The following is a 23066-nucleotide window of genomic DNA, read 5'->3' on the forward strand; positions in this document are numbered from 1 at the left end:
GAAGACCAGACCTCTGCCCGCCCCCCCCCCCCTTCCTTCTGAGAGAGGTGGGCCTCAGGCCTGTCTGCCCCTCCTACACCCGCGGACCCCTGCCGCCGCCCTTCCCTTCCTCACTGGTTTTTCCAGTTCTCCCAACTGCTGCCCTCGGACTCAGGAAAACCCTGTTCGTTCTAGGTTCCAGGACCAGCCACCCGCCTGGCTGAACCAGCAGGACATCGTCCTTTGTCCTCCTGCTGGGAAAGCCCCAGCGGGGCAGGGCAGGGCAGGGTCCTGTCCTCCTTGAGCCCAGGGCCAGGAGCTCCCTGTCTAGCACCTGCTTGCACACCCCCTCCCCACAGGTCTCACTCACACTGTTAGGCAGCTGGGTGTCCACGCCTCCGGGCTGGGCCACAGGAAAGAGCTGGGACGCCACGTGCTGGCTCGGGCCCCGAAGCCGTTTCTGCTCCTTCTAGTGGGCACAGAGCGGCCTCCCTGCAGCCCTGCCAGGGGCCAATCATGAGGAAACACCTTCCTTCCCGCAGGCCTTGTCTGGACAAGCCTTGGGGCCTGGTGGCTGAGGTCATCTCACATTTCTGCTGCCCACTGTTTCCGGCTGTCCATCTGCGGGCTCCACAGCCAGGGCTCCACAGAGAATGTGCCCAGGTGACTGGGCCCCCCACAGGAGGTACCCAGTGGAAAGTCAGAAACATCAGGCCAGCATGACCTCCGAGGGGCGTGGAGCCCCGGAACAGCCCGGTGGACAGGCCCGAGGGGGCAGACTTGGGGACGGACCGCCCCGCCCCGCCCCCGCCAGCTGGCCTCGCAGGCACGCGCCCCTTTCTCAGCCTCAGCTGCGCTCTGTAAACCGAGAGGCCGGGCGTCGCCTGGACCCCAGCCGGCAGGGGCACCCAGGAGGAAAAGTCCTCTGAAAGCCCAGAAACGCGCGGGGAGCTCCCGCGCTGGGGTGGGGGCGCCCTCCCGGGAGGCCGGGGGTGCCCAGGGCCGAAGACTGGCCCGACCGCCCCACCGTTTATTAGCCTCAGTTTCCCCGTCTGTAGAGGGGCTTTGTCCTGCACTTCCCCACGAGGGCGGGCGGCGGGGGGTGGGGGTGTGTGGGGTTGAAAAGAAAGTCCGACGCCGCCCGGGAGCCCTGGAGGCCAGCACCCCGGGACAGGAGCGGGAAGGCGGGTGGGCGTGGCTCCGGGCGGGGGGCGGGACCTCGCGGGGCGGGCCCTGGAGGGGGGCGTGGCCGGCTCGAGGCCGTTGTCTGCGCTCGGGACTGGGTGGGGCGCGGCCTGAAGGGGGCGGGGCCGTGGCCCTTGGAGGCGGGCCTCGGGGGCGGGGTCTCGCCGGGGCAGGGGGCTGGGGGCGGGGCCGGCGGGGGGCGGGGCCTGCCGGGGGCTGGCTCGGGCTGCACTCCCGCCGGCCGCGCGGCCGCGGCTCCTCTTCGTCTCCAGGCTCGGGGCCGGGGCCGGGGCCGGGGCCGGTCTTGGGCGGCGGGTCGGAGCCGGGGGTCGGCGGCGAGGTCGGCGGTCCGGCCGGTCGGCGCGGGCGTCGGTCCGCGGCTCCGGGAGGCGCGGTTGGAGCCCCGCGGCCGCCGGGGCGCGCGCGCTGCCCGCATGGCCGCCATCAAGGCGCTGCAGCAGTGGTGCCGGCAGCAGTGCGAGGGCTACCGCGACGTGAGCATCACCAACATGACCACGTCGTTCCGCGACGGCCTGGCCTTCTGCGCCATCCTGCACCGCCACCGGCCCGACCTCCTGTGAGTGCACCTCGGGCGGGGAAGCTGAGCCCCAGGCTGCTGGCGCCGGGGAGCGCGGGTGGGGGAGGGCGCGCGGAGCGGGGTCCTGCGGGCATGACCCGCCCGGTGGCCTCAGTTCGCCCGTCCACCAAGCGGAGCTGGGCCGGAGCCAGCCCTGCCGGCCGCCCCCGCTGACTTAGTCAGTCCGTGAGTCAGGCCGGCGTCCGGGCTCCGGCCACAGCCACTCCTCCCCGCGCGTCTCCCTGGGAAAGGGCCGGCGGGGCTACCCTTCTGCGCCGCCTGAGAGCCCCGCGGCCCCAGGGACCACTCACCACATCAGGGGGTGGGTTAGTCAGAGCTTCAAGGGCGCTATGCCCTTGACCCTGCCCCAGCAGGTCCAGGCACCTTTGGGAATGCAGCCCAGGGGCGCCGTGGGGGAGGGGCCGACGCAGAGCTGGAAGCCCCAGACTTCCCCGGGTCTTGCCCGCAGGCCTGCCGGGGCACCCCAGGGTGACAGGGTATGAGATGGGGGCTGAGCTCCCATCCCCCGGAACCAAGGCACGTGGGCAGGGGAGAGGACTAAGGCGACTCCCCAGGGAGGGTCTTGGAGTGGTGGCTGGCACTTGTTGCTGGACCTTGTCCCCACCTGGGACCCATTCCACCAGTTATTCACTCAGCAAACGCTCCGGCTGGGCGGCTGGGACCTGGCTTGCTGGGACAGAGCTGTCCTCAGAAAGCCACCTGCCTCCTGGAAACAAATGTTTAAAAGCATTCTGAGAAGTGGTGGCTCGTTCCAGGGGTGGCTTGGGGTGCGCGTTTGCCAGGGAGGTCTCAGGGTTGCGAGGGGCCAGAGGCAGCTCCTCAGTGAGGCCTCTCTCTGTACAGATAGGGAGACTGAGGCCCAGAGACGAGGCACCCTTGTTCAGGTCTCAGAGCACATCTGCAGAGCCAGGGCTGGCACTTGGGGCTCCTCCCCCTCACCCAGCTGTAACCTGTAGTCCCAGGCACTCTACCGGGAAGCTAGTCTTGAGAAAGAGGCCTGCACGTATTTCCTCCTCCTGCCCAAGGTTGTGAAAGACATTTGTGGAGCTTCATGGGGAGTCGCCCCATGTGGTACTTGGGCAGCAGTGTGTGCCCCCTGCCCAGGGATGTGCCTGGAGGCAGAAGACGTTGGGCAGTGAACACCCTAAGCTGAGCTTTGATGGGGAGGTGGGCTGGGGATGGGACCAGGAGAGGAGGTGGACAGGCCGAGCCCCCCCCCCCACCCCCCGACCCGGGTGCGGGCAGGTCCCTGGTGAGGCTGGCTGGGGACTGAGCCCAGGCAGCCTGGAGGTCCGCACAAGTCTGCAATTGTAGGGAAGTAAGGTACGCCCGTCTGCTGGCCGGGAGCCTTGGGACCACATCACGGGTATAGCTGGAGAGTTGGGGCTTTTCGGAGCCCCTGGAGCTTCTGTCTGCTTCTAGCAGTGCTGGTTCGGACGCCCGTGTGTGTGTGTGTGTGTGTGTGTGTGTGTGTGTGCGCGCGGGGCACTTGAGCCTGTCCCAGCATGCACTGCCTGAGCATGAGCACAGGCTCGTGCACGTGGGTGTGTACCACGCTGGCACAGGCAGGAGTCATATAACTGTTCATTTAACCGTTAATGAGTTTCTGCTCTGTACCCTGCACTGCAGACTGAATACAGTGGACTTGGCCCCTGCCTCAGGGAGTGGCATTGAGGGTGTCGGGTAATCTCAGTTACTGCTGCCTTGGTTAATGTCCATCTGTCCCCACCGGGCTTTTAGTTCCAGAAGGGTGGGATGTCTTTTTTGTTCACTGCTTATCTTCAGTGCCTGGAACTGTACCTGGCACGACAGGTGTGTGGTGGGTATGAGCACAGACCGAGCTATTACGGTTGAGGGCTTGCACTTGGGACTCTGTAGATACAGTAAGAATTTGGCAGGTGTCCTGGCAAGGTGGGGGCCCTGCAGGTCCCTGTGTGCAGGAGGGAGGGGAGGAGGCTGGGGGTGCAGGCAGGGGGGTAGCAGTAAAGAAGAGGTGCCGGTGCCGCCCTCCTAGGGTCGCCTCCAAGGCCGGACTGAGGGCGACCCCCCCACCCCCATGCTCCCCATCCTTCGGAGACCCTCTGGCGGCAGCTGACTTTGCCACCAGGAAGTCCTTCCCTGCGCCTCATGTCCAGCCTTCCTGCTGCACAGAAGCTGCTTCCTCCCTGCAGCCTCCTCGGGAGCATCTGTGAAGGAGCCGGGCGCCCAGCCAGACAGGTGGCGATTGTGCTGCCCTGACACTAAGTCCGCTTCTGCTTCTGCCTCCGCCCATGAGATCATGCGGCCCTGGTCCGGGAGGCACATGTGACCTGTGCTAGCCCCGCGGGGACACCAGGAGGCGAGCATGGGTTGGGGGGTGGGCCCACCCCACCCAGCGAGGCCCCACTGGGAGTTAGCCGGGCAGCACCAGCCTGGGCCCCTGGGGTCTCTCATATCGGCCTCAAGGGAGCCCGCTGCTCTGCCCTCGGGTCTGTTTCCCTGGCTATGCCGACCTCTGCCCAGCAGGCAGGTGAGCGCAGGAGCTGCCCAGGACAAACAGCCCCCTTCCCACCTCGGGGCAGAAAACCTGTAAGGGCTGGGCTCCTGCCCCTTCTGGGCTGACCAGAGGGGGCTGAGGGCTTCAGGGGACAGGCAGGAGGCAGGGGTGGCAGCTCCCGCCAGGGAGGAGGGGCAGGAGCCCTTCCGGGCAGCAGGCACAGGGCTTCCATGGGCTCCTCCTCCTGGGCTGTCTGTAGGGGGAGCGGACAGACCAGGCCGGTGTGTCAACAAGGCCGGTGGGGGCGGTGGGGGGGGGGTTCCTGCTGCACACTCGCTGGGCCTCCCAGACCCTCAGGCCCATGGGGAGGGGCACCTGGTCTTTCTCCAGGTCCCTCCAGCCTGGGAGGCCGATGTCAGGTGTCAGGGCTGGGGCACAGCAGGGGCTGGGGGCTCCCCCCTTGGCCATGGCAGGGCTCCCTGAGAACCGCATGCAGCCCGGAGACAGGAGAGGCCCCCCACGCAGACGCTCGGAGACACCACTGTTTCTCTTCCTGGCCCGGAGTGGAGGGTGGGCTGGGCCCAGGCGGCCGAGCTGGCCTCTCCTCCCACGCCGGCCTCTTGGCCAGCAGGAAGCCTCCTGGGGACAGAGGCCTTCTGTTCCCCAGCCTGAGGGCCTGCTTCCCGGGCCCCCGCCACCGCCTTCCGGCCAGACTCTCCAGAATGGACACAGCAGGGGCTGCGGGCACCCTGTGACGCCCCACTCAGGCCACCGCAGAAGCCCCAGGGCTGACTCTCTCGGATGGGCCAAGGTTGGGGGTCAGGGTTTGCTCCGGCCTGGCAGTGAGGCTGAGGTGTCTGACTTGCCCACTAGGTGCAAGGAGGGTGGGGCCTGGGCCCTGCACCCACCCCAGACCTTCTCCCTGGGGCCTTGGTACCTCGTCATGTCCCATGTCTCCCCGGGCTGTGCACTCTATCACAAGGTCTGTGCTAGCATCTGCCCAGCGTCTCCCTCCCCACTGCCGTGTGGCTTCTGTCTTGTCTCTGTCCCTCTCCATCTCTGTGGAGACAGACACATCTCTGAGATGTGTCTCCCCTCTTCCTGTCCGCTCCCCTTCCCACTGGGATTAATTCCAGATGTGCTGAGGGTACCTGGAAAAGGCACCTTCCCAGCCCAGCGCCCACCCCCCACGTGGTTGCGTTTTGTTCCAGGAAATAAACAGCGTGAGGTCAGCTCTCCAGGAATTTGGAAGGGGGTACACATTCCCAAGAGCCCCAAAAGCCTGGAGGCAGGAGGCTGGCTGTCTCAGCAGTGGGAGGTCAACAGTGTTGGTCAGCCGTGGCCAGAGGAGGGCCCGTGCCGCAGGCTCTCTGGGCCACGCCAGGCCAGGCCAGGGCTGGACGCATGCTGGCACCTGGCACACGGCCGACAGGTCAGCGTTTACACGACGCCCACATAGACCCAATGGGTGCGTTCACTGGCTCACGTTGAAAGAACAGACGCCTCAAAAGTCCCCTCGCTTGGCAAGCATTGGAAGAACTCATTCATCAGAGAGCATTTATAGTGCACCAGCTGTATGCAGGTACCTTGGAGTTTTACCAGAAAGAACCTGAATTCAAATTACAGGAGTTTGACTAAAACATGATCTAACTTGGGGAGTGCCCTGGGCCGCAGCTGCCTCGCCGAGGGCCAGCGAGGGCGAAGCTCGTGCATGCTGGTCCAACAAGGCCTTGCACACAGATTGGCCACCTTCCGGAGGGTTGGCCAAAGCTGGGCTGTCCGTCTGTCAGGCCTGCCCTAGGAGGCTGAGTCAGGTGCCCGAGGGCAGCCTCCTCCTGAGGCTCCAGGTCTCTCCCCCTTGGCTGTGGACGGCCATTGTCTCCCCTTTGTGCGTGTCTGTGTCCTGATTTCCCTTTTTATAACGACGCCAGCCATTTTGGATAGGGCCCACCCTCCTGACCTCATTTTAACTGGATTCTGTCTATAAAGAAGACCCTGCTTCCAAAGAAGGTCACATTTTGAGGTTCTGGAGATTAAGACTCCAACAGATCATTTTGGGTGGGGGGCACGGTTCAGCCCTTCTCAAGAAGAGTCCTCCCCCCCACCCCCCATGGCGGAAAGCTGGTCACACCGGGCTTCCTGAGAGGGATGGGTGTGGTCTCTACTTGGCTCTCTCTGAAGGGGTTTGCAAGGCAGCTCAGTCCAGAGATTTCTGCCAGTGCGCCGGCCCCAGAGCTCCTGGCCAGGCAGCCTCAGGGACAAAGGCGATGCCGGCTGAACCCCATGCTGCGGGGGATGTGAGCTCATGGGGCCGCCAGCCAGAGGCAGAGAAGTGTCCACTCAGGGACCTGCAGGGTGCCCGCAGGGAGGGACCCCGGTGGGGTGTGTCAGGCAGGGAAACTGTGTTCCAGCCGCCCGGAACAGTGTGAGCCAAGCTTGGGGGGCTGGGAGGGCAGGACCCTCCGTAGAGAGCTTGGTTCAGGAGGGGTGTGAAAGCCATGAGACTGGCCAGGGTGGTCCAGCCCCACTGTGGAGGCCTTGAGGGCCCAGGGAAGCGGCTGGGACAGGGTCCTGAGGGTGGTGGCCCTTGAACTTGAGTGGGAAGGCAATTCTTTCTGCAGCTTCAGACCCGCACCCCCTTGACCTGCTCAGCGGGGGCTGGCACCACTATTGTGGGCACCGGGACCTGCCTGGAGCGCTGAGATGCTCACTCAGGGTCCGGGGAAACAGAGGGCCCCCACGACATCTGCCGGATGCAGCCACTGCAGCCCCCTCCCCAAGGCAGATGCAGGGGGCAGGGGACCTCCTTCTCCTGCATGTTTGGAGACAAAACAGAGCTTGTGACCCTGCTCTCCTGCCACAGGGGCATCTTGCTGAGACATGGCCGTTTGGGTCAGTGACCCGGGGCAGGTCTGGAAAAGAGATTGAGCTTTCAAAGGGATGGGGTGGGGGAGGGAGGGAAGCTACTGAGATCGGAGGCCGGGGCCTGCCAAGAACCCCTTGGGGCGATGCATGGAGACGGGCTACTCCACGCGCCATGGACACTGGTGGGACAGACCCAGGGTGAAGTGGTCATGTGGCCTCGATGATGAAGCAGGAGGCTGCCATGCCCGCCCCCTCTGGCCATGTCTATCTGGAGATAGAGATGCCCGCCATCTTGTCCTTGCACAAAAGCACCTTCTGTGCTCACGGGGTGGTCTTAGCATCTGGAACACGTTACCTGGGAGGTGGTCCAAGCGGAAACAGTGAGGTTTCCCCAAAGCCAGCCAGGGTGATGGACGTGGGGCTGGAGGCCGGCGGGGGGGGTCCTCCTAGGAGGGAGGTGGGCCAACGGCAGCCCCGTCCCGTCCCTGCCACGTGGCCCGGGGCCCTGGCCCTGCTCTGTTGGGACCCGCTGCAGCCGGGCCCCCCCAGCCTGCGGTCAGAAGCTGCTGTCCCCCTCTCAGATGGGCACCGTGGCCAGAGAGAGGAGAGGGCTCCCCCAGGGTCCGACAGTGCAGCCTGGCTGAGTTGGGACGCAGATTCAGCCCGAGCCCTTCCCCACACTACAGGGCTTCCCGAACAATCCAGTGCACACTGAAGGGGCAGAACTGCCATTGAGGACCCCACAGACGGCAGAGAGGACAGACAGATGGGTATTTGAACGGCCCTCCCGGAAACGTCAGCCTGCATCTGGCTGAGCCCCTGCTGGGCCTGGCTGTGTTTTCTGCTCTGAGCGACCCTGCAGGGGTGCAGTGGGCTGAGATGTGCCCGTGTGGGTGTGGGCACCGAGTCCCAGGCCAGCCTGGCCCTGGTGCAGGGCTTGCCTGAGTGTCTGAATGTTGCCTTTGCTCTTGGCCTCTCCAGGAAGGCCCACTATCCAGGCTGGGCCAGTGAGCCCATTCGTGGCTGCTGTGTGACCTCACTCCTTCCCAGCTGCCACGCCTGGCCTCGGTTTCCCTATTTCAGCAGGATCACCTCTGAACTGCTTTGGACACCTATATTTTTGTCTTCCAGAAACTTTGATGCTCTCAGGAAGGAAAACATTTATGAGAACAACAAACTGGTGAGTGCCCCCTGTTCCTGACTCAAAGCTGGCTTGGTGGGCCTGCCCTGTGCCGGCACCCAGGTCCCGTGGACCACCCTCGGGCACCTCTGGGAGCAGCTGTGGTAGTTGCTGCCAGGGCAGATGAGCACATGGAGACCGGAGGCGCGCTGCCGAGTTCCGCAGCCGGTCCTGAGCCGGGTGACCCCAACCTCAGAAATAGCCTCCAGTCTGATGCCCAGGCCCTCCCGGCCCCCTTTTTCCTGCCAGGGAAGGAAGGGGTTGCGAGTAGCTGAGCGGGGTCCAGATGTGGCTCTGGGAGGATGGGGCCCTTGGCTTGGCCCTTCCCTACCCTGGGGGGACCAACCGCCCTGAGCTGGACTGTCAGACTGGCCGCCAGGGTCTCAAGCACACTGCCTGTGGCCGCTCTCTGCTGGCTGGCCAGGCCCTGCCCTGTCCTCGCCTCAGTTTCTTTGCTGCAGAATTAGCCCCATTATCTCAATGGGCTGACGCCCAGAGGGGCAGGCAGACGCACGCCCTGCGGCCGCGGGTCCAGAGCTGACTTTCCAGCAGGGGGGACGGACGGAGCTCTGCAGGTCAAAGCTGCGTGTCCCATGAGGTCCCTGCTCGCTGGTGGACGATTTCAATTTAAGTGTAACTTAATTAAGAAGAAATAAGATGACAACTTTAATTTCTCGGCAGCACTGTCCACACTTCAAACATTCCCTCCCATTGGACAGCTTGAAATAGAGCTGGTCCATCCTCACAGAAAGTTGTGCTGGGGCACTAGCGCGCGTCTGGGGGAGTGAACACGTGGGGACAACGGAGTGGAGGTGTATGCCGCGGTGGTCTTCATGAGCGGGGCAGGGCAGGCCTCTGCAGTGACAGTGGGGCCCTGTGGACTCTTGGAGGAGGGGCGGCCTGGTGGGGGTACTGCCAGGGGCCAGGGCTCTAGGCAGGAGGGCACCTGGCTAGGAGTAAGGAGGGGGGCCTGGGGGCGCGGCCAGAATGGGGGCGTGACCGGAACAGATGGGGGTGTGGCTGGAACGGAGGGGGCGTGACCAGAACAGTGTGGGGCGTGGCCAGAGCAGAGGGGTGTGGCCAGAACGGAATGGGGGCGTGACCGGAACATAGTGGGGTGTGTGGCTGGAATGGAGTGAGGGCGTGCCCAGGACGGTGAGGGCGTAACCGGAGCGGGAGGAGGGGGTGAGGCCAGAGCAGGGCGGGGGGGGGGGGGGGGGGGGTGTGGTGGGAAGAGTGGGGGTGTGGCTGGAAGACTGAGGGCGTGGCCCGAACCGAGCCGGGGTGTTGCCCGAACAGAGTGGGGGTATGGCCGGAGCAGGGCAAGGGAAGCACTTGGCTTCCTCCCTGGGGGCTGCTGTGCTGGCTGCGCTCGGGGTCTGCAGGGTCTATGTTGACAGTGAGGTGGGTGGTGAGAAGACTATAGTGGCAGCAGGAGGAGTCAGATTTGGGGTGTATTTTGAAGGGGAGTCCAAGGAGATTGGAGGTCTTTGACCCGAGTGTGGAGGGACATCACCGCTGGGCGGGCTTAGGTCTGGGAGGGCTCAGGAGCCCCGTTTCGGACACCTAAAGACCCAGGTGTCACCCTCAGACTTTGCAAGGGCATCACAGCAGTTTAGGGGAAGGGTCCAGATGGGGACTTGAGGGTTGTCAGGTGAGGGATGGGCGTCTACAGGCAGGAGATGCCAGGCTGGCCAAGGCTGAGACCCACTCCCCAGCAGCTTCAGTCCTGTGTGGTCGCACTGTGATCCCCATTGTACAGACTGGTAAACTAAGGCTCAGGGAGGTCATGTCTGAGCAGACCTTGAACTTTGAACCCAGAGCTTTCTGGGCCTGACGGGGTTTCTGGTCTCCTTCCGGGAGGAGCTTGGTGGCCTGGCTGAGAGGGAGGGATGTCTCCCAGCCCACCCATGCTGACTACTCCCACTCCCACCCAAGGCCTTCCGTGTGGCCGAGGAGCAGTTGGGCATCCCGGCCCTGCTGGACGCTGAGGACATGGTGGCCCTGAAGGTGCCCGACCGGCTGAGCATCCTGACCTACGTGTCACAGTACTACAACTACTTCCATGGACGCTCCCCTAGTGAGTCGGGGCTGGAGGCCTCCTCTGCCAGCTCAGCACCGGCCCCCAGCATTGCCCGGCGGGGGCGGGAAGCGGGAAGCCAATCTGTTCTGGCACCCCTCTGGTGCCGCACATGTGGAGCCCCCCATGATCCCCATGCTTCCCCTCAGGGGAGCACGGCCCCCCATTGTGCTGCTGCAAGGGTTGTGCAAGGGTCCACGTGTCCCCGGCCCCACACCCACTTGCCCACTGAACGCATGAACCCAGATCCTGCCTGTCCTTCCCCTCTGGGCCTCGGTTTGCCCATCTGCACCCCTGGAGCCTATGCCCACAAATCTTGCCTCAGGCGGCTTGGCGGACCCCAGGGTGGGCTCCCAGGCCTGACTCCAGAGGCCCTCACTGCCCCCCCCCAACCCCCCACATTTGGCCTTACAGACACCAAGCTAACCCTGGCCGGGTGGGTCCTCCGGGCAGGGTCGGGGCCGGGCCCAAGGGACTTGATTCTGGCTGCTTTATGCACCCTGAAGCTCAGCCCCTCCCCTCCCCCCACATTCCTCATCCAGCCTTAGAAATCCCCGGAACAACTCTGGGCACAGGACCAGCCCCGCCTTGATATTTCCACTTTGTGGAGAAACAGAAAAGTCCCATTTCTCCCGACCCAGATCAGGGCTCTCAGAGCCAGAGGGAGGGGCACGGGTGAGGCCAGGCCCCTGCTGGGAATGTGCACTTGGGGTTGCTGGGGCTGCCCCTCCCAGGCCCCCAGAACAGCAGGAGCTGCCCCTCCCGACACCCCCGGCTCCGGGCCCTGTGTTGGGCACTGGCATCTGCAGGGCACCCAGAGCAGGGGTGGGCCCAGATGACTTCAGAGCCTGACCCTCTGTGTCTGGTGCCAGTTGGGGGCATGGCCGGTATCAAGCGGCCCCCATCGGGCTCCGACGAGGAACCGTCTGGGAAGAAGGCCCTGCCCCAGCTGGCCAGACCCTCACCCACCCCAGCCCAGGGCCGGCCACTGTCTCCAGCCAGCACAAAGCCCGCCGCCCAGTGGAAGGATGGGAGCTCAGAGGGCCCCCTGCGGAAGACTGTAAGCACCCGGCCCTGCCTTCCTTCTGGCTCTTGGGACTGAGTGTGGCCTCTACACCCTGGGCACCTGGGATGGGGGACCCTTGGGTCCCTGGCACGGCCTTAACTGCTGTTTATCAGGAACCCACCGGGAGTGACTCCACGAGCTCCTTCAACCCTGTGTGGTCGGGATATGATCCCCGTTGTACAGATAGGTAAACTGAGGCCCAGGAAGGTCTAGGTCTGCTCTGAGCAGGGCTAGAACCTTGAACCCAGAACTTTCTGGTTCCTAAGCCGTTTCTGGCCTCCCGGGTGGGTCAGGAAAGAGCCCTGGGTGTGTCCTTCCTGCCTGTCCAGCGCTTTAGGGTGCCCCCACTTTCAGAGATGGGGACAGAGGACGAGTGACATGCTGTGGTTGGGCGCCCCCTGCTGTCCCAGGGACTGGAGCGGCCGGCGGCCCCAGCCTTAAGATTGCTGGGGGGGGGGGGGGGGGGACGGAGCAGCAGGAGGGCCCGAATCTGTCTCCTGTTCCCCCAGTCCCTCGAGGTCAGGTCCCTATAGCCCTTCTCCTTGGGCCGGCTGCAGACCCTGCACTTGGGAGTCCAGCCGGCCTGGGCATGGGCCATCCTGGCTGCGCCTGGCAGGCAGCTATCCTCGGGGCCTCAGCCCTCTGGTCCAAGCAGCGGGATCTTCTTGCTGCGGATGAGGCAGCTGTCGGGAGGGAGGGCCGGGGCACGCGACCCACGCTGGCCTGGGCTGGGGGCTCAGACGTGTCAGCTGCCCCCCTCCCCCCCCCCCAAGGGCCAGGCCTCAGCGGGCAGCTCCATCAGCAGCACCTGTGGGGTCTGTGGCAAACACGTGCACCTCGTGCAACGACACCTGGCTGACGGGAGGCTCTACCACCGGAACTGCTTCAGGTAGGGCCTGTGCACGTGCACGTGTGTACACGCGCACGTTTGTGAGCCCCTGTGTGCGTGTGTGCTGACAGGCACAGATGCTTCATGGGTATCTGAGCCCCCAGCAGGATCCTCGCGGGGTCTGTGACTCAGAATGGCCACTGTGCGTGAGGAGGGCTGTCTGCTGGAGGAGCAGACGCCGGGCTCCGCGAGCCCGGCAGAGCGTGTGATGGAGAGGTGCACGCCGGCCCGGAGCCTGCTCACAGGTCCTCCTCTGCCCTGCACCAGGTGTAAGCAGTGTTCCAACACGCTGCACTCGGGGGCCTACAGGGCCACCGCCGAGCCCGGCGTCTTCGTGTGTTCCAGCCACCACCCCGAAGCCACCTCTGCAAGCCCCACGTTGCCGCGCTTGGCCCCCCGACAGCCCAGGGCTGTCCCCTCGGACTCCAAGCCGCCCAGAGCCCCATGGAAGGCCCAAGAAGCAAATGGGCACAGAGACACGGGGACAAAGGCCAGGCCAGCGGCCTGGGAGCCTGTGGTGGGCAACTCAACTCCCAAAGGTGTTGCCCCCACTACGACTGAGCCTCGGGCCACCGCCTCCTCCCACGTCCACGCGGGGAGCCCAGCCGGGTCCTCGGCAGGCCCGCCGGGTGGCAAAGCCAACGTGCCCGTGGCCAACAGTTCCCCGAGAGGGTGGTCGTCGCTGGGACAGGACAGGGCAGCAGTCGGCCCCCACCCTGCCGCGACCCCAAGTGCCCCAGACTCTCGCCCAGCCACGCCACAAGGCCGGGTGACCCCCCAAGGGGCAGCCCCCCAGACCAAGCTCAGGTTGGGCCCAGTGTCTCCGGTCCCGGCAGACACCCCAGACTGGACCCCATCGGCCTCCAGGACACAGCAGGCCCGGGAGAGTTTCTTCCAGACGCCCGCAGCTGCCCCCAGCCCAGCTGGCAGGGCCCCAGCTCCCGCGGATGTGCCTTCTGGGGACGGCGGCAGGGAACAGGCACTGAGCTTCCTGCAGAAGACCCTGCCGGGGCTCAGGGACACCGGCGCTCAGGAGCCTGGCAGGTGGGTGGGGGCAGGGGCGGGGGCAGCCAAGGAGGGTTCCAGGCCTGGCCTGGCTGTAGGACTGACTGTGGGGCTGTGTTCCCCAGCCTCAGTTTCCTCAGCTGGGAAATGGGGAAAATGAGATGGGGCCCAAAGTGCCTGGTGGTCGGCAGGAGGGGGGCGTGCCAGACACACTCTTGGGGGCCGCCACCTGGCACATCCTGAGCCCCACCTGAGGACCCCTGATGGGGAGCCAGAGGCCGTGAGTGGTCCCAGTGTCGAGTCTGGCCTTGGCGGAGCTCAGCCCCCCCGCCCGTGTCGCACACCGGACACAGCAGGCTCTGACGGGTCAGATGGTCCCTGTGGTAGTTTCCTGAGGCTGCTGGGACACACACCACACGCTGGGGGCTAAAGCAACACAAAACCGTTCTCTCCCAGTTCTTGAGGCCCGAAGGCTGAACTCCAGGTGGGCGTTCCCCGCGAGGGCCCGCCGGGGGGGGGGTGGGGGGGGGTGGGGTCCTGCCGCCTCTTCCAGCTCCCGGTGGCCCCAGTTCCCGGCCTGTGGCCACACGCTCCCTCCTGGCCTCCAGGGTCACCTGGCCTTCTTCCCTCTGTGTCTGTCTTCTACTTCTCTGTCTCTTATGAGGACACCCCCGCTCTAATCCAGGATGACCTCATCTAAACTTGATTCCATCTGCAAAGGTTCTAGTTCCAAATGAGGCCACACTCTGGCCTTCCGAGTAGACCTGAATTTGGGGGGGATGCCACTCACCACATGACAGTGGCCTAGTGAGTGAGGGGATCGCGTGCCAGGCTGGCTGCTGCCGCTGTGCCCGCCGCCTTGTGCTGACCCTTGTTTTGGGGGGAGCATTCTGGCCCCTCTGGATCAGCTGGGGGTGCCCAGGGAGGGTGAGCCTGCCCCCCTGCTGCAGGCCGGGGGATATCCGGGCACCTGGGGGCCCAGGCTGCTTGGCCGTGTGAGGGCTCTGCGTGGGGGACCCCTGGCTGAGTGTCTGCTCCTCCTGGCTGCCCTGGGCCCAGAGAGCAGGGGGGAGAGAAAGTGGCTTCAGAGGGAGAACAGGGCACAGAGCAGCTGCCCTGGCCGGAGGAGGTGCCCAGCTTGCCGCCCTGCACGCAGGTGTGCCCCAGGGGATGCAGGGTGGCCCAGTGACAGGCAGCCCCGTCCGTGGAGGCCTCGAGCGTGTTGCTGAGGGTGGGGCCAGGCAGGCCCGGCTGGTCCACGGCTCTGGGCAGGGCACCCACAGTGAGTCCCAGGTGCCTCTAGGCAGGTGGAGGTAAGGGGGGGGGCTGGGGGGGCTATCCCACGCCCCATGAGGAGTGTGTTTTGGGGTATTTTAATCTCAGCTGATGCCGAAATTAAGCAGGAAGGTAAAATCAGGTGCCGCTATATAGCTGTGTCAGAAGTGGGTGCTCTTGGCCTGTCCCTCGGAGGGCCTATCTCCCTCAGGAGGGTGGGCATTAGGAACCACCAGCTGCCAGGGGAGGCTGAGGGGCTTCTGCCTGGGGGGCATGGTTGGAAGGGCTCCTGGATCCACCTGTGCCTGATGCCTCCCTCTCACCTGTAGGCCCTCCCCAGTCACCTCCCCTGCTCTGAAATCCTACACCAGAACGGAAGGGCCACGAGCAAGTCCAGCGGCCAAGCTGTCACCGCTGGCATCTCCCCAAGCCCTTAATCCCCCTGCGAGGACTGAGCCACCAGCCCCCCTAAGCAGAGGCACCACCTCGCAGGCTTCCCCGCCACCCCAGAGCTCGCCCGTATCCTCGGGGGCTGGCAAGGTGGGTGCTGGCTCCAGGCTGAAGCCGGAGGTCCCACTGGCAAAGGGTAAGAGCTCCCCCGATGCGGGGTGGGGTGGGGGAGCCCGGGTCTGCCTCTGCGCTCCCCGGACATCTGCCGGCTTCCGGCCTGGCTCCCAGGCTCCCGCTCCGCGTCCCCGTCACTCACCCTGCTCCACAGCACCCGCCGGCCCTCGCTCTCTCCCGGGTCCGCCTCACTCCAAGTTAGCGGTGGCAGACGCCCCTCGGCGTGGCGCGGCCAGACGGCCACCGCTCACCCGCCCCGCCGTCCCAGCCCGTCAGCGCCGTGTCCCCAGTGACGGTGTAGGCGGGCAGGCAGCTACCGTGCTCCTGCTCTGCCCCGGCCACGGGGTCACCGCCTCCCACCAGGCTCTACATCCACGGTTCCCGAGCATGTCTGTCCTTCCTGCACTGTTCCGATGATGGTGCCCTGTGCTCTGAGGGTCCCAAAGCCCCCTGGACACGGGGCCCCGCCTGGAGCCCGGAGCCCCCTCGGACCGCATCTCGTTTCATGGCCTCACTTGCCTGGGCTGCTCCTCACGCTTTTCTGCGGAACTACGGAGCTGGCTCTCTTCCGGGCGCCTGGACGTCTCTTAGTGCTGAGCAGTGAGCCGGGCTCAGAGAGCACCCCGTGCAGAGGGTTTTGCCGAGCTCGCTCCTTTGGCTGAGCCCCCGTCATGAAAGCCACTCCGTTCTGAGCCAAGGGGGCCTGCCGACGGGCTATCACGGCTTAGCCACACGTCCCGCAGACGCACAGCTCACTCGGCATCCGCGGGCTTCACCTGGCCACACCCTCACCCATTTGGAAGCAGGGGAAGCTGAGGCTCAGAGAGGGGAGCGATTCCCCTGAGCACACACAGCACAGGTGGTCAGGCTTCAAGTCCTGAGCCCGACTCCCAGCCGGACTCCTTCCCGTGGGCCGGGCTGCTCTGTGTCCACCTGAGAGGGGACGGCTGCAGGCAGGTGGAGGCGGGGAGATCCAGCCTTTCCCAGCAGAACCCCCTTGCCCGGAACACCCCTCCCCCCCCCACCCCCCCGCCCATGACCTGTGTCCCTGCCCTCACCTAGGCCCCAGTGCCAGCCCCCAGGAAGGCCAGGAGGACGGGCCAGCAGGATGGAGGGCCCGCCTGAAGCCTGTGGAGAAGAAAAACCCTGCTGAGAGGTGAGGGGTGGGTGGGGCCTGAGCGGCGGCCTGTGGCCCAGGGCTAGCACCGGGCCTGGCACACGTCAGCAGACGCCTGCAGGTAAATGACGGCACATGGACCGACCGAGGCACCCGTGGGAGGGGTCTGTGCACAGCCGCCCGGACCTCTCTCCCGTAGCAGAAGCCAGTTCACAGCAGCCCGAGCCAGGAGGGGGCCGTCACACCGGCCTGCATTCCCTTCATGTAGCTGGAAGGTTGGGAGGGTGGGCAGGGGGATGACAGCCATGGGCTGGTGGGTGCCCACCAGGCCTGAGCCCGGAGCGGGGAAGGGGCTCGGTTAGGACGGGGAAGGGAGAGGCTGCCACAGCCTTCCTTGAATGAGGCCACAGGTACCCTGGCCAGACCGTCACACGCGCCCACCCCGGGGGGCTGGACGCGCTGGTCCAGGCTCACCGTGCAGGGTGGTCGCCCCCCGCGTAGTACGATGCCCAAGGGCAGACAGCACACTTGGGGACCTGCCCCAGGGCGGGTGTCTGGGTCCCGGGGCGCATCAGCTGAGCACGTGTTCCCACCCACAGAGCTGGGTGCGTGTGTGAACACGCCCCTGTGTTCTGGGGGTTCACAGCCGGTCGGGTGCGGGTGCCCGGAGCTGCGCCGTGGGCTCCATCCTGGCCTCCAGTGTGGGGGTTTGGGGGATGGCCCGTGCCCCCCTTGGCTGACCCCCTGCCCTCTGTCTAGGGGTCCAGAGTCGAAGGAGCCACGGATCCTGGGAGAGCCTAGGGCGGGCGAGGCACCCGGGAAGGTCCCTGGGAGCTCTGCGGGGCACGTCCACACCCCCCTGGCCCCTCTTGGGCCTGAGAGGACACGGGGCACAGCGAGCCCTGGGCCCGGCCTCTCAGGTAATACTGGGAGGGAACCCGGCCCCGGGGTGCCCGAGGAGCTGGTGTGGGGGTGGCGGCCTATGCATGCCTTTACGCTTGCACACGTGTAAGCGTGGCTGTTCCCGCACGCTCCGCTGCCCCTGGATCCACATCCAGCCCCCACACCTCTTCCTGCGTGACCCTGAGCGGGTCTCCAGCCCCCTGGGCTCATCTGCCCCTGTGCGGTCGAGGGTACAGACCTCCCTCCCCGTGTGGACGTGGGCACGGGGCTGTGAGGACTGACCCCATGTCGGCCTATGGGGCCCCGGGTTGGGGAAGCGGTAGGGGGGAGGGCAACGAACCTGCTGGCTCGACAAGTGACCCTGTGCCCTGCCCTCGGGCAGCCGCATCCCCCTCCCTGTCCCCGGCCCCGACCCCAACCCCCCGCAGGAAGCTGGCTGTCCCTGCCAGTCTGGACGTTTCTGGAGACTGGCTTTGTCCCGAGCCCCGGGAGCAGGAAGCTGCAGCCGGGAGCTGGAAGAAGGAGAAAGAGAAGCCCCCTGCTCAGGACGCACCAGGTCAGCCCTGAGACACCGGCCCCCAAGCTGTCTGGGATGCAGAGGAAGGGGCTCATCTGAGGAGGGAGCGTCTGGTGGGGTTTGCAGGGTGACGAGCCCGCAGGGCCCAGGACGGAGGGAAGGCAGCAGCCTGGGGCATGCCTGCAGCTCTGAGCAATGCGGGCGGGAGCCTACGGGACCCGGGACCCAGCCCCCAGTGCTTCCCTGCCAGCGCCCACCGGACAGAGGCCCCGGCTCCTCCCGGCACCCGACTGGCCTGGCGATGATGGGGCGTTCGCTCTCGGCAGCTCGCCGGATGGGGTGTCCGGCTGCTGACCCGGGGGCGGGTGGGGGCCGGGGTCAGGCGCGGTGCACTTCTCACGGCCTGCTGGGTGGGGCGGGGGCACCCCGGGCAGGCGGGATCCGGGTCGCGTTGGGCCCGGCGCCCCCAGGTCCAGGAGGGAGACTTGTCTTGTCTTGCCATCTCCAGGGAGGCCCGTGAGCTCGGCCGGTGCCCCCACCCTACCTGGCAAGGCAGTGAGCAGCGCGAGCAAGGTGAGTGGGCCGGGGTGTAGGTGGGCAAGGTGCACGGCCCGGCCTCCCCGACCGCCCCTCAGCACCCCTCTGTCCCCAGCTGCGCCCTGACCACGTGCCCGAGGAGATCCAGAGACAGATGCAGAACATCGCCAGGCAGCTGGACGCCCTGGAGCTCAGGGGCGTGGAGCTGGAGAAGCGTCTGCGCGCGGCCGAGGGGGGTGAGCCACGTGCACGCCGCCCCGGGCCGGGCCAGCCCCCTCCTGCGTGCCCGGCCTGACCCGTCCCGGCCCCCCTCCCCAGATGCCTCGGAGGACGCGCTCATGGTCGACTGGTTCCAGCTCATTCACAAGAAGCAGCTGCTGCTGAGGCAGGAGTCGGAGCTGATGTACAAGTGAGGGGTCTTTGCCCGAAGGGCCCTCCCCGACGCGGCCGCCGCCTCTGGGTGCAGGCTGGGCTCAGGCCAGGGGGCGGCCGGCCAGGCGGGGCGGGCCTCACGCCTGTGTCCCCTCGGCAGGGCCAAGGACCAGCGCCTGGCAGAGCAGCAGCTGGACCTGGAGGGGGAGCTCCGTCGGCTGATGGCCAAGCCCGGTGCGTCCCGCCCACCACCGGGAGCCCGGCCCGCCAGGGGTGGCGCTCAGTCCTGGCCGCGGGCACGGATGTGGCATTCCCAGGCCCCTCCAGCGGGCTGCCTGGGTGGCCACCCCTTGGGGAGGCTCGTGGGTTGTGGTTGTGGCACACATTCTGGAGCCCAGGGTCGAGTCTGTGCTCCCCCACGCCTGGCTGTGTGTCCTTGGCCGGGGCACTCGACCCCTCTGTGCTTGCAAAGTGGGGACACTAGCCTCCACCTTCCTCAGCCGCAGCGACTAAGTGAGCTAATATGTAGGCGCACACAGCCCAGACTAGCGTGGCCTGTCGGTTTTGTGGATGGCGTGGCTGAGGGCCTGGGGCAGGGGCTCGGGTCCTGGCGGTCCCGACTCTGCCTTTCCTTGCCGTGGGATGGGGCAAGCAGCGCCAGGTCTCTGATCTGGTCGTTCTTCCACTCATCCCTCCACTCGTCCACCCATCCATCCACCCATCCGTCCATCCATCCATCCAGCATTGCCAGGAGTTCACTGCAGAAGGGCAGGCTCTGTCCAGTTGCTCCCAAGACCCTCCCCCCACCTCCAGTGGAGGAGCCTGACCCTGAGGAGTGGGGACAGTGTGTCCCTGAGCAGGTTGGGACAGCAGGGCTGCCGCTGAAGGCAGGCTGTCCCTGCAGAGAGTCTGAAGTCATCCCAGGACCGGCAGCGGGAGCAGGATCTGCTAAACCAGTACGTGAATACGGTGGATGACCGCAGCAGCATTGTGGACGTCCTGGAGGAGGACCGGCTCAGGTGAGGGCGGGGTCTTGGGGCCCAGGTGATGGGGCGCTAGAACCCTGGCTCCTCCGTGCCAGGTCTGGACTGGCCACCTCATGCTCAGAACCTCTCCCCCGCCCCATCGGCAGGGAGGTACAAGACCCCCGCCGTGTGCGTCCTGCAGGCGGGGGCACTGCGCCCAAAGGCAGACCCAGCCTAGGCAGCCTGACCCAGAGGTTCTCCCCGACAAAGCCCTCGAGCCCCGTGTTCCCTGACCCTCGGGGGTCAGCGCCTGCTGACGGAGTTGCGCAAGGACGGAAACACTCTATACCGCGACTGGCTCACCGTGGCAGCCACAGGTGGCTACTGGGCACTTGCAGTGTGACCCGTGCAACAGAGGAGAGAAATTTACACTTTTTTTTTTACTAAATACACACAGCCACCTGTATCTCCTGGTGCTGCACTGGGCCGCCAGCGTCGTGACCACCCCGACGGGGCGTTTCTGTCCCCATGTGTAAATGAGGGGCCTGCCGAGGCCACGCAGAGTCAGTGGCCAAGGTTCTTAGACGCGTCCCTCTGTGAGCTTGCCCCCAGGTCCTCCTAGGGCCCTTCTGTCCCCATGGCACGGACGAGGGTCTGGACCCAGACAGGGGCGGCCAAGGGGGCGGGGAGAGCAGCTGATGCAGGTGTCAGGTGGGCTCAAGGCTCGGGCGTGAGTCCGACAGAGGCCCGCCGCCCTCACTGCCACACCGCCCCCGTTTCAGAGAGCGAGAGGAGGACGAGGTGCTTCAGAACATGATCCAGAATCTGGGTAACTGTGGGAGCGGTCGGGGCCGGGCCTCCCGTGGGGTGGGTGCCAGGCCCCATCTGGCAGATGCGGCCTGAGGACAGAAAGGCTCACCCCAAGGGAGCAAGCTTCCCATCGCGCGGAGGAGCCCCAACCGGCAGCTCCTGATCCTGTGGTCGGGGGCGAGGGGCGTGGCCGGTGCCAGCGGGGGCTCTAAAGGCTGGCGGCGCGTAGGTGGTTCCCACGAGGGAGGGCGGAGGGCCTGGCTTCCTACAGGCTCTGGGGGCCCGGGGAGGGCCCTGGTGGGTGGGAGGGAAGGGCGTTCTCGGCAGGGGCAGTGTCCTCAGTGTCCGTCCCCCCCCCCCCCAGACCTCCACAGAAGCAGCGGGGACCAGAAGAAGAACCCCAAGTTCCGCTTGTCCAGGATCTGGTCCCTGAAGGGCAGAAGCAAAACCCCTGAGTGAGCTGCCTGGTGGGGACGCAGGACCCTCGCCCTTGACCCGGACAGGGCCGGCACCGGGGGGTGGGGACCTGGACCACCCTGTCTGTGGGGTCTGAGCCGTCTCAATAAAGAAACTGACCACGTGGCCTGGCTCCCTCTCCTGTGCGCCACGCGCTCCCGGGCGGCCTGGAGGTCGTGGCCGGCATCCAGTTCTGCGCCAGCGTGGACGTGTCTGTGGCCTTGAGCAGGCGCTGACCCTCCCTGGGCTGGCCTGGACCCTCAGAGATGGGCATTTAAGCTGCTTCCTGGCCCGGCTCTAGGGACAGGAGCCGGGCACAGAGCGGGTCTGTGCCAGGTTCACTCAGGCGCGGGCCCCACGCATGATCTCCAAAGCTTGAGATCTGTGACCTTGGCCTTTAGGGCGGAGGTGAGCTATGCCCTGGGCTGGAAGCATCATTGCCCCAGGCCCTGGTATCCAGCAGGCAGTGGGGCTCACCGCCTTTGCCGACCTCTGGTGGAGAGAGGGCGCGGTCAAGGCAGAGAAGGCCGAAGGGGCGCGGGTTCCCGGCAGCTCACCCAGAGCTCCTGCCCAGCACTGCCCGCACTCGGGGGACCCAGGCCTCAGTGTCCCCTTTTGTGTGGGGGGCTGGCGTGTGTCTGTGCTGTCCCCAGCCACGGTGGGAGCCCGCTGCGGTGGTCCTCGTGGACCCTCAGCAGTGCCACAGCACCAACACTCCCCAGCCTGGTGGCAGACGGGGTCGAGACCCCAAGCGTCCCAGGCAGGACAGAGCAGGGAGACCCTGCTGAGTAGGCCAGGGCCCCACGGGGCTCCCACTGCATCCTGTTGCCTTTACGGGGGGGGGGGGGGGTGCTGGAGGGTCTCAGCCGGGGACTCTTGGGACCTGAGGTCAGGCTGTGACATGGGACAGGGAGGGTGGCTGCCTGGTACAGACACGATGCAGAGACGCTCAGCTCTGTGGCCGTGGACCAGAGCCCCGCCCCCTCTGAGCCTCTGACGACCTACAGCTGGGCTGCACGCGGGCTGTGAGGCCCGACAGGGTCATGGGGGTGCTTCTGGACACCGGGGCCGGCGGCAGTGTGGCCTCTTCACCACCAGGGGGAGACAGAGGGCCAGCCAGCAGGGACGGGGCAGCGGAGACGCGGGGAAGCTGTGTTTTACAGACAAGGAAACAGGCTCAGAGAGGCCATGCGACCCCCCTGAAGCTACACAGCGTTAGGTGGGGCCTGGGCCTGGAGCCTGGGACCCTCCCCCGAGGCTCAGGGAGCCCCTGGCGGGCTGGGGTGCGTGTGGAGTCTTTGAGACGGGACGGGGGTGGGCAAGGATTCCAAGGACGGCATGCCTTCCCCAGCCAGGACAGCCCGGGGGGGGGGGGGCGGGGGGGACAGCTGGGGACACGCGCCTCAGGCGTCCCCGCAGGGTGAGGGTGTGCCCCTCCCCACGGCTGCTCCCTGGGGTGCCGGCTGGGCACAGGCTGGTGCTCAGCAACAGAGCCCTGCTGGTGGTGGGGCCTCGTGCTCCCTGCCAGGGGGCCCGATGCCTGCAGACCCCGTGGACACTCTGGTGGCAGGACACGCATGCACGTGACCTTGGGGACACAGGGCTACCAGGTCCTGCAGTGTCCATTCAGCCAGCGGGCAGAGCAGGAGGGGAGCCCCTGGGACGGCCACCGGGCCTGGCTTCACCAGGCCCCGCCCTAACTTGGGGGACCCGCCCAGATCCCACCCCCAGGGACCCCCTGCCTAGAAGTTTCCGGAAGGCACAGCTAATGAGCCAGACGCAAGCCCACGTCTGCTGTGTGGTTCCAAGGCTGCGCTGTCTGCATACAGAAGGCGCTCAATACGTGTCTGGGCCTTTCTCTCCCCACACGGGACCCAGAAAGACCAGTGTTCCCATCAGTAGACCTGGGGAGGGGGATGTCTTCGTGGGGGGGCTCTTAAGGGTGGGCCGTTCCCGGGCTCCTGACAGCGCACACACATCGTCAAAGCCTCTGAGGCCTCGTGGGTCTAAGGCTCGTGGCCCCAACTGAAGGACGTTCAGGGCAGAAACCCATGGACTGAGGGCTGGCAGAGTACAAATCTAGGGGATCTCAGGGAGGGGAGAGGGCCGGTGTGGGGGGCGGGGCGGGGCTCCTGCATGCCCCGCTCACCCGGGAAGGCGGGGCTTGGGCTGGCCTCCCACTTTCCCTCCCCTGCTGGCTCTGTTCACAGGGCTCCAAGCAGACACA

General features: G+C 66.2%; 1 protein-coding gene across 3 annotated transcripts; it reads left to right on the forward strand.

Moving 5' to 3' along the window:
* Positions 1-1434: 1434 nt before the first annotated feature.
* Positions 1435-20965, forward strand: MICALL2 (MICAL like 2). 3 transcript variants are annotated; one of them, XM_027042406.2, is made up of 18 exons: positions 1723-1741; positions 7790-7873; positions 8235-8283; positions 10222-10363; positions 11236-11423; positions 12203-12318; positions 12586-13362; positions 14928-15184; positions 16225-16318; positions 17039-17199; positions 17565-17738; positions 18208-18272; positions 18352-18472; positions 18555-18645; positions 18769-18842; positions 19513-19627; positions 20356-20402; positions 20748-20965. In XM_027042406.2, exons 4-18 carry the CDS (start codon positions 10279-10281, stop codon positions 20840-20842), a joined length of 2460 nt encoding a protein of 819 aa, XP_026898207.2. In that variant the 5' UTR covers positions 1723-1741; positions 7790-7873; positions 8235-8283; positions 10222-10278; the 3' UTR covers positions 20843-20965. The 3 variants fall into 3 exon arrangements, with proteins under 3 accessions (XP_026898208.2, XP_026898206.2, XP_026898207.2); XM_027042407.2 differs by lacking the exon at positions 7790-7873 and having other exon boundaries at positions 1435-1741; positions 13186-13362; XM_027042405.2 differs by lacking the exon at positions 7790-7873 and having other exon boundaries at positions 1436-1741.
* The last annotated feature ends 2101 nt before the right edge of the window (positions 20966-23066 follow it).

Source organism: Acinonyx jubatus, chromosome E3 (assembly GCF_027475565.1).
Source record: "Acinonyx jubatus isolate Ajub_Pintada_27869175 chromosome E3, VMU_Ajub_asm_v1.0, whole genome shotgun sequence".
Classification (NCBI taxonomy): Eukaryota; Metazoa; Chordata; class Mammalia; order Carnivora; family Felidae; genus Acinonyx; species Acinonyx jubatus.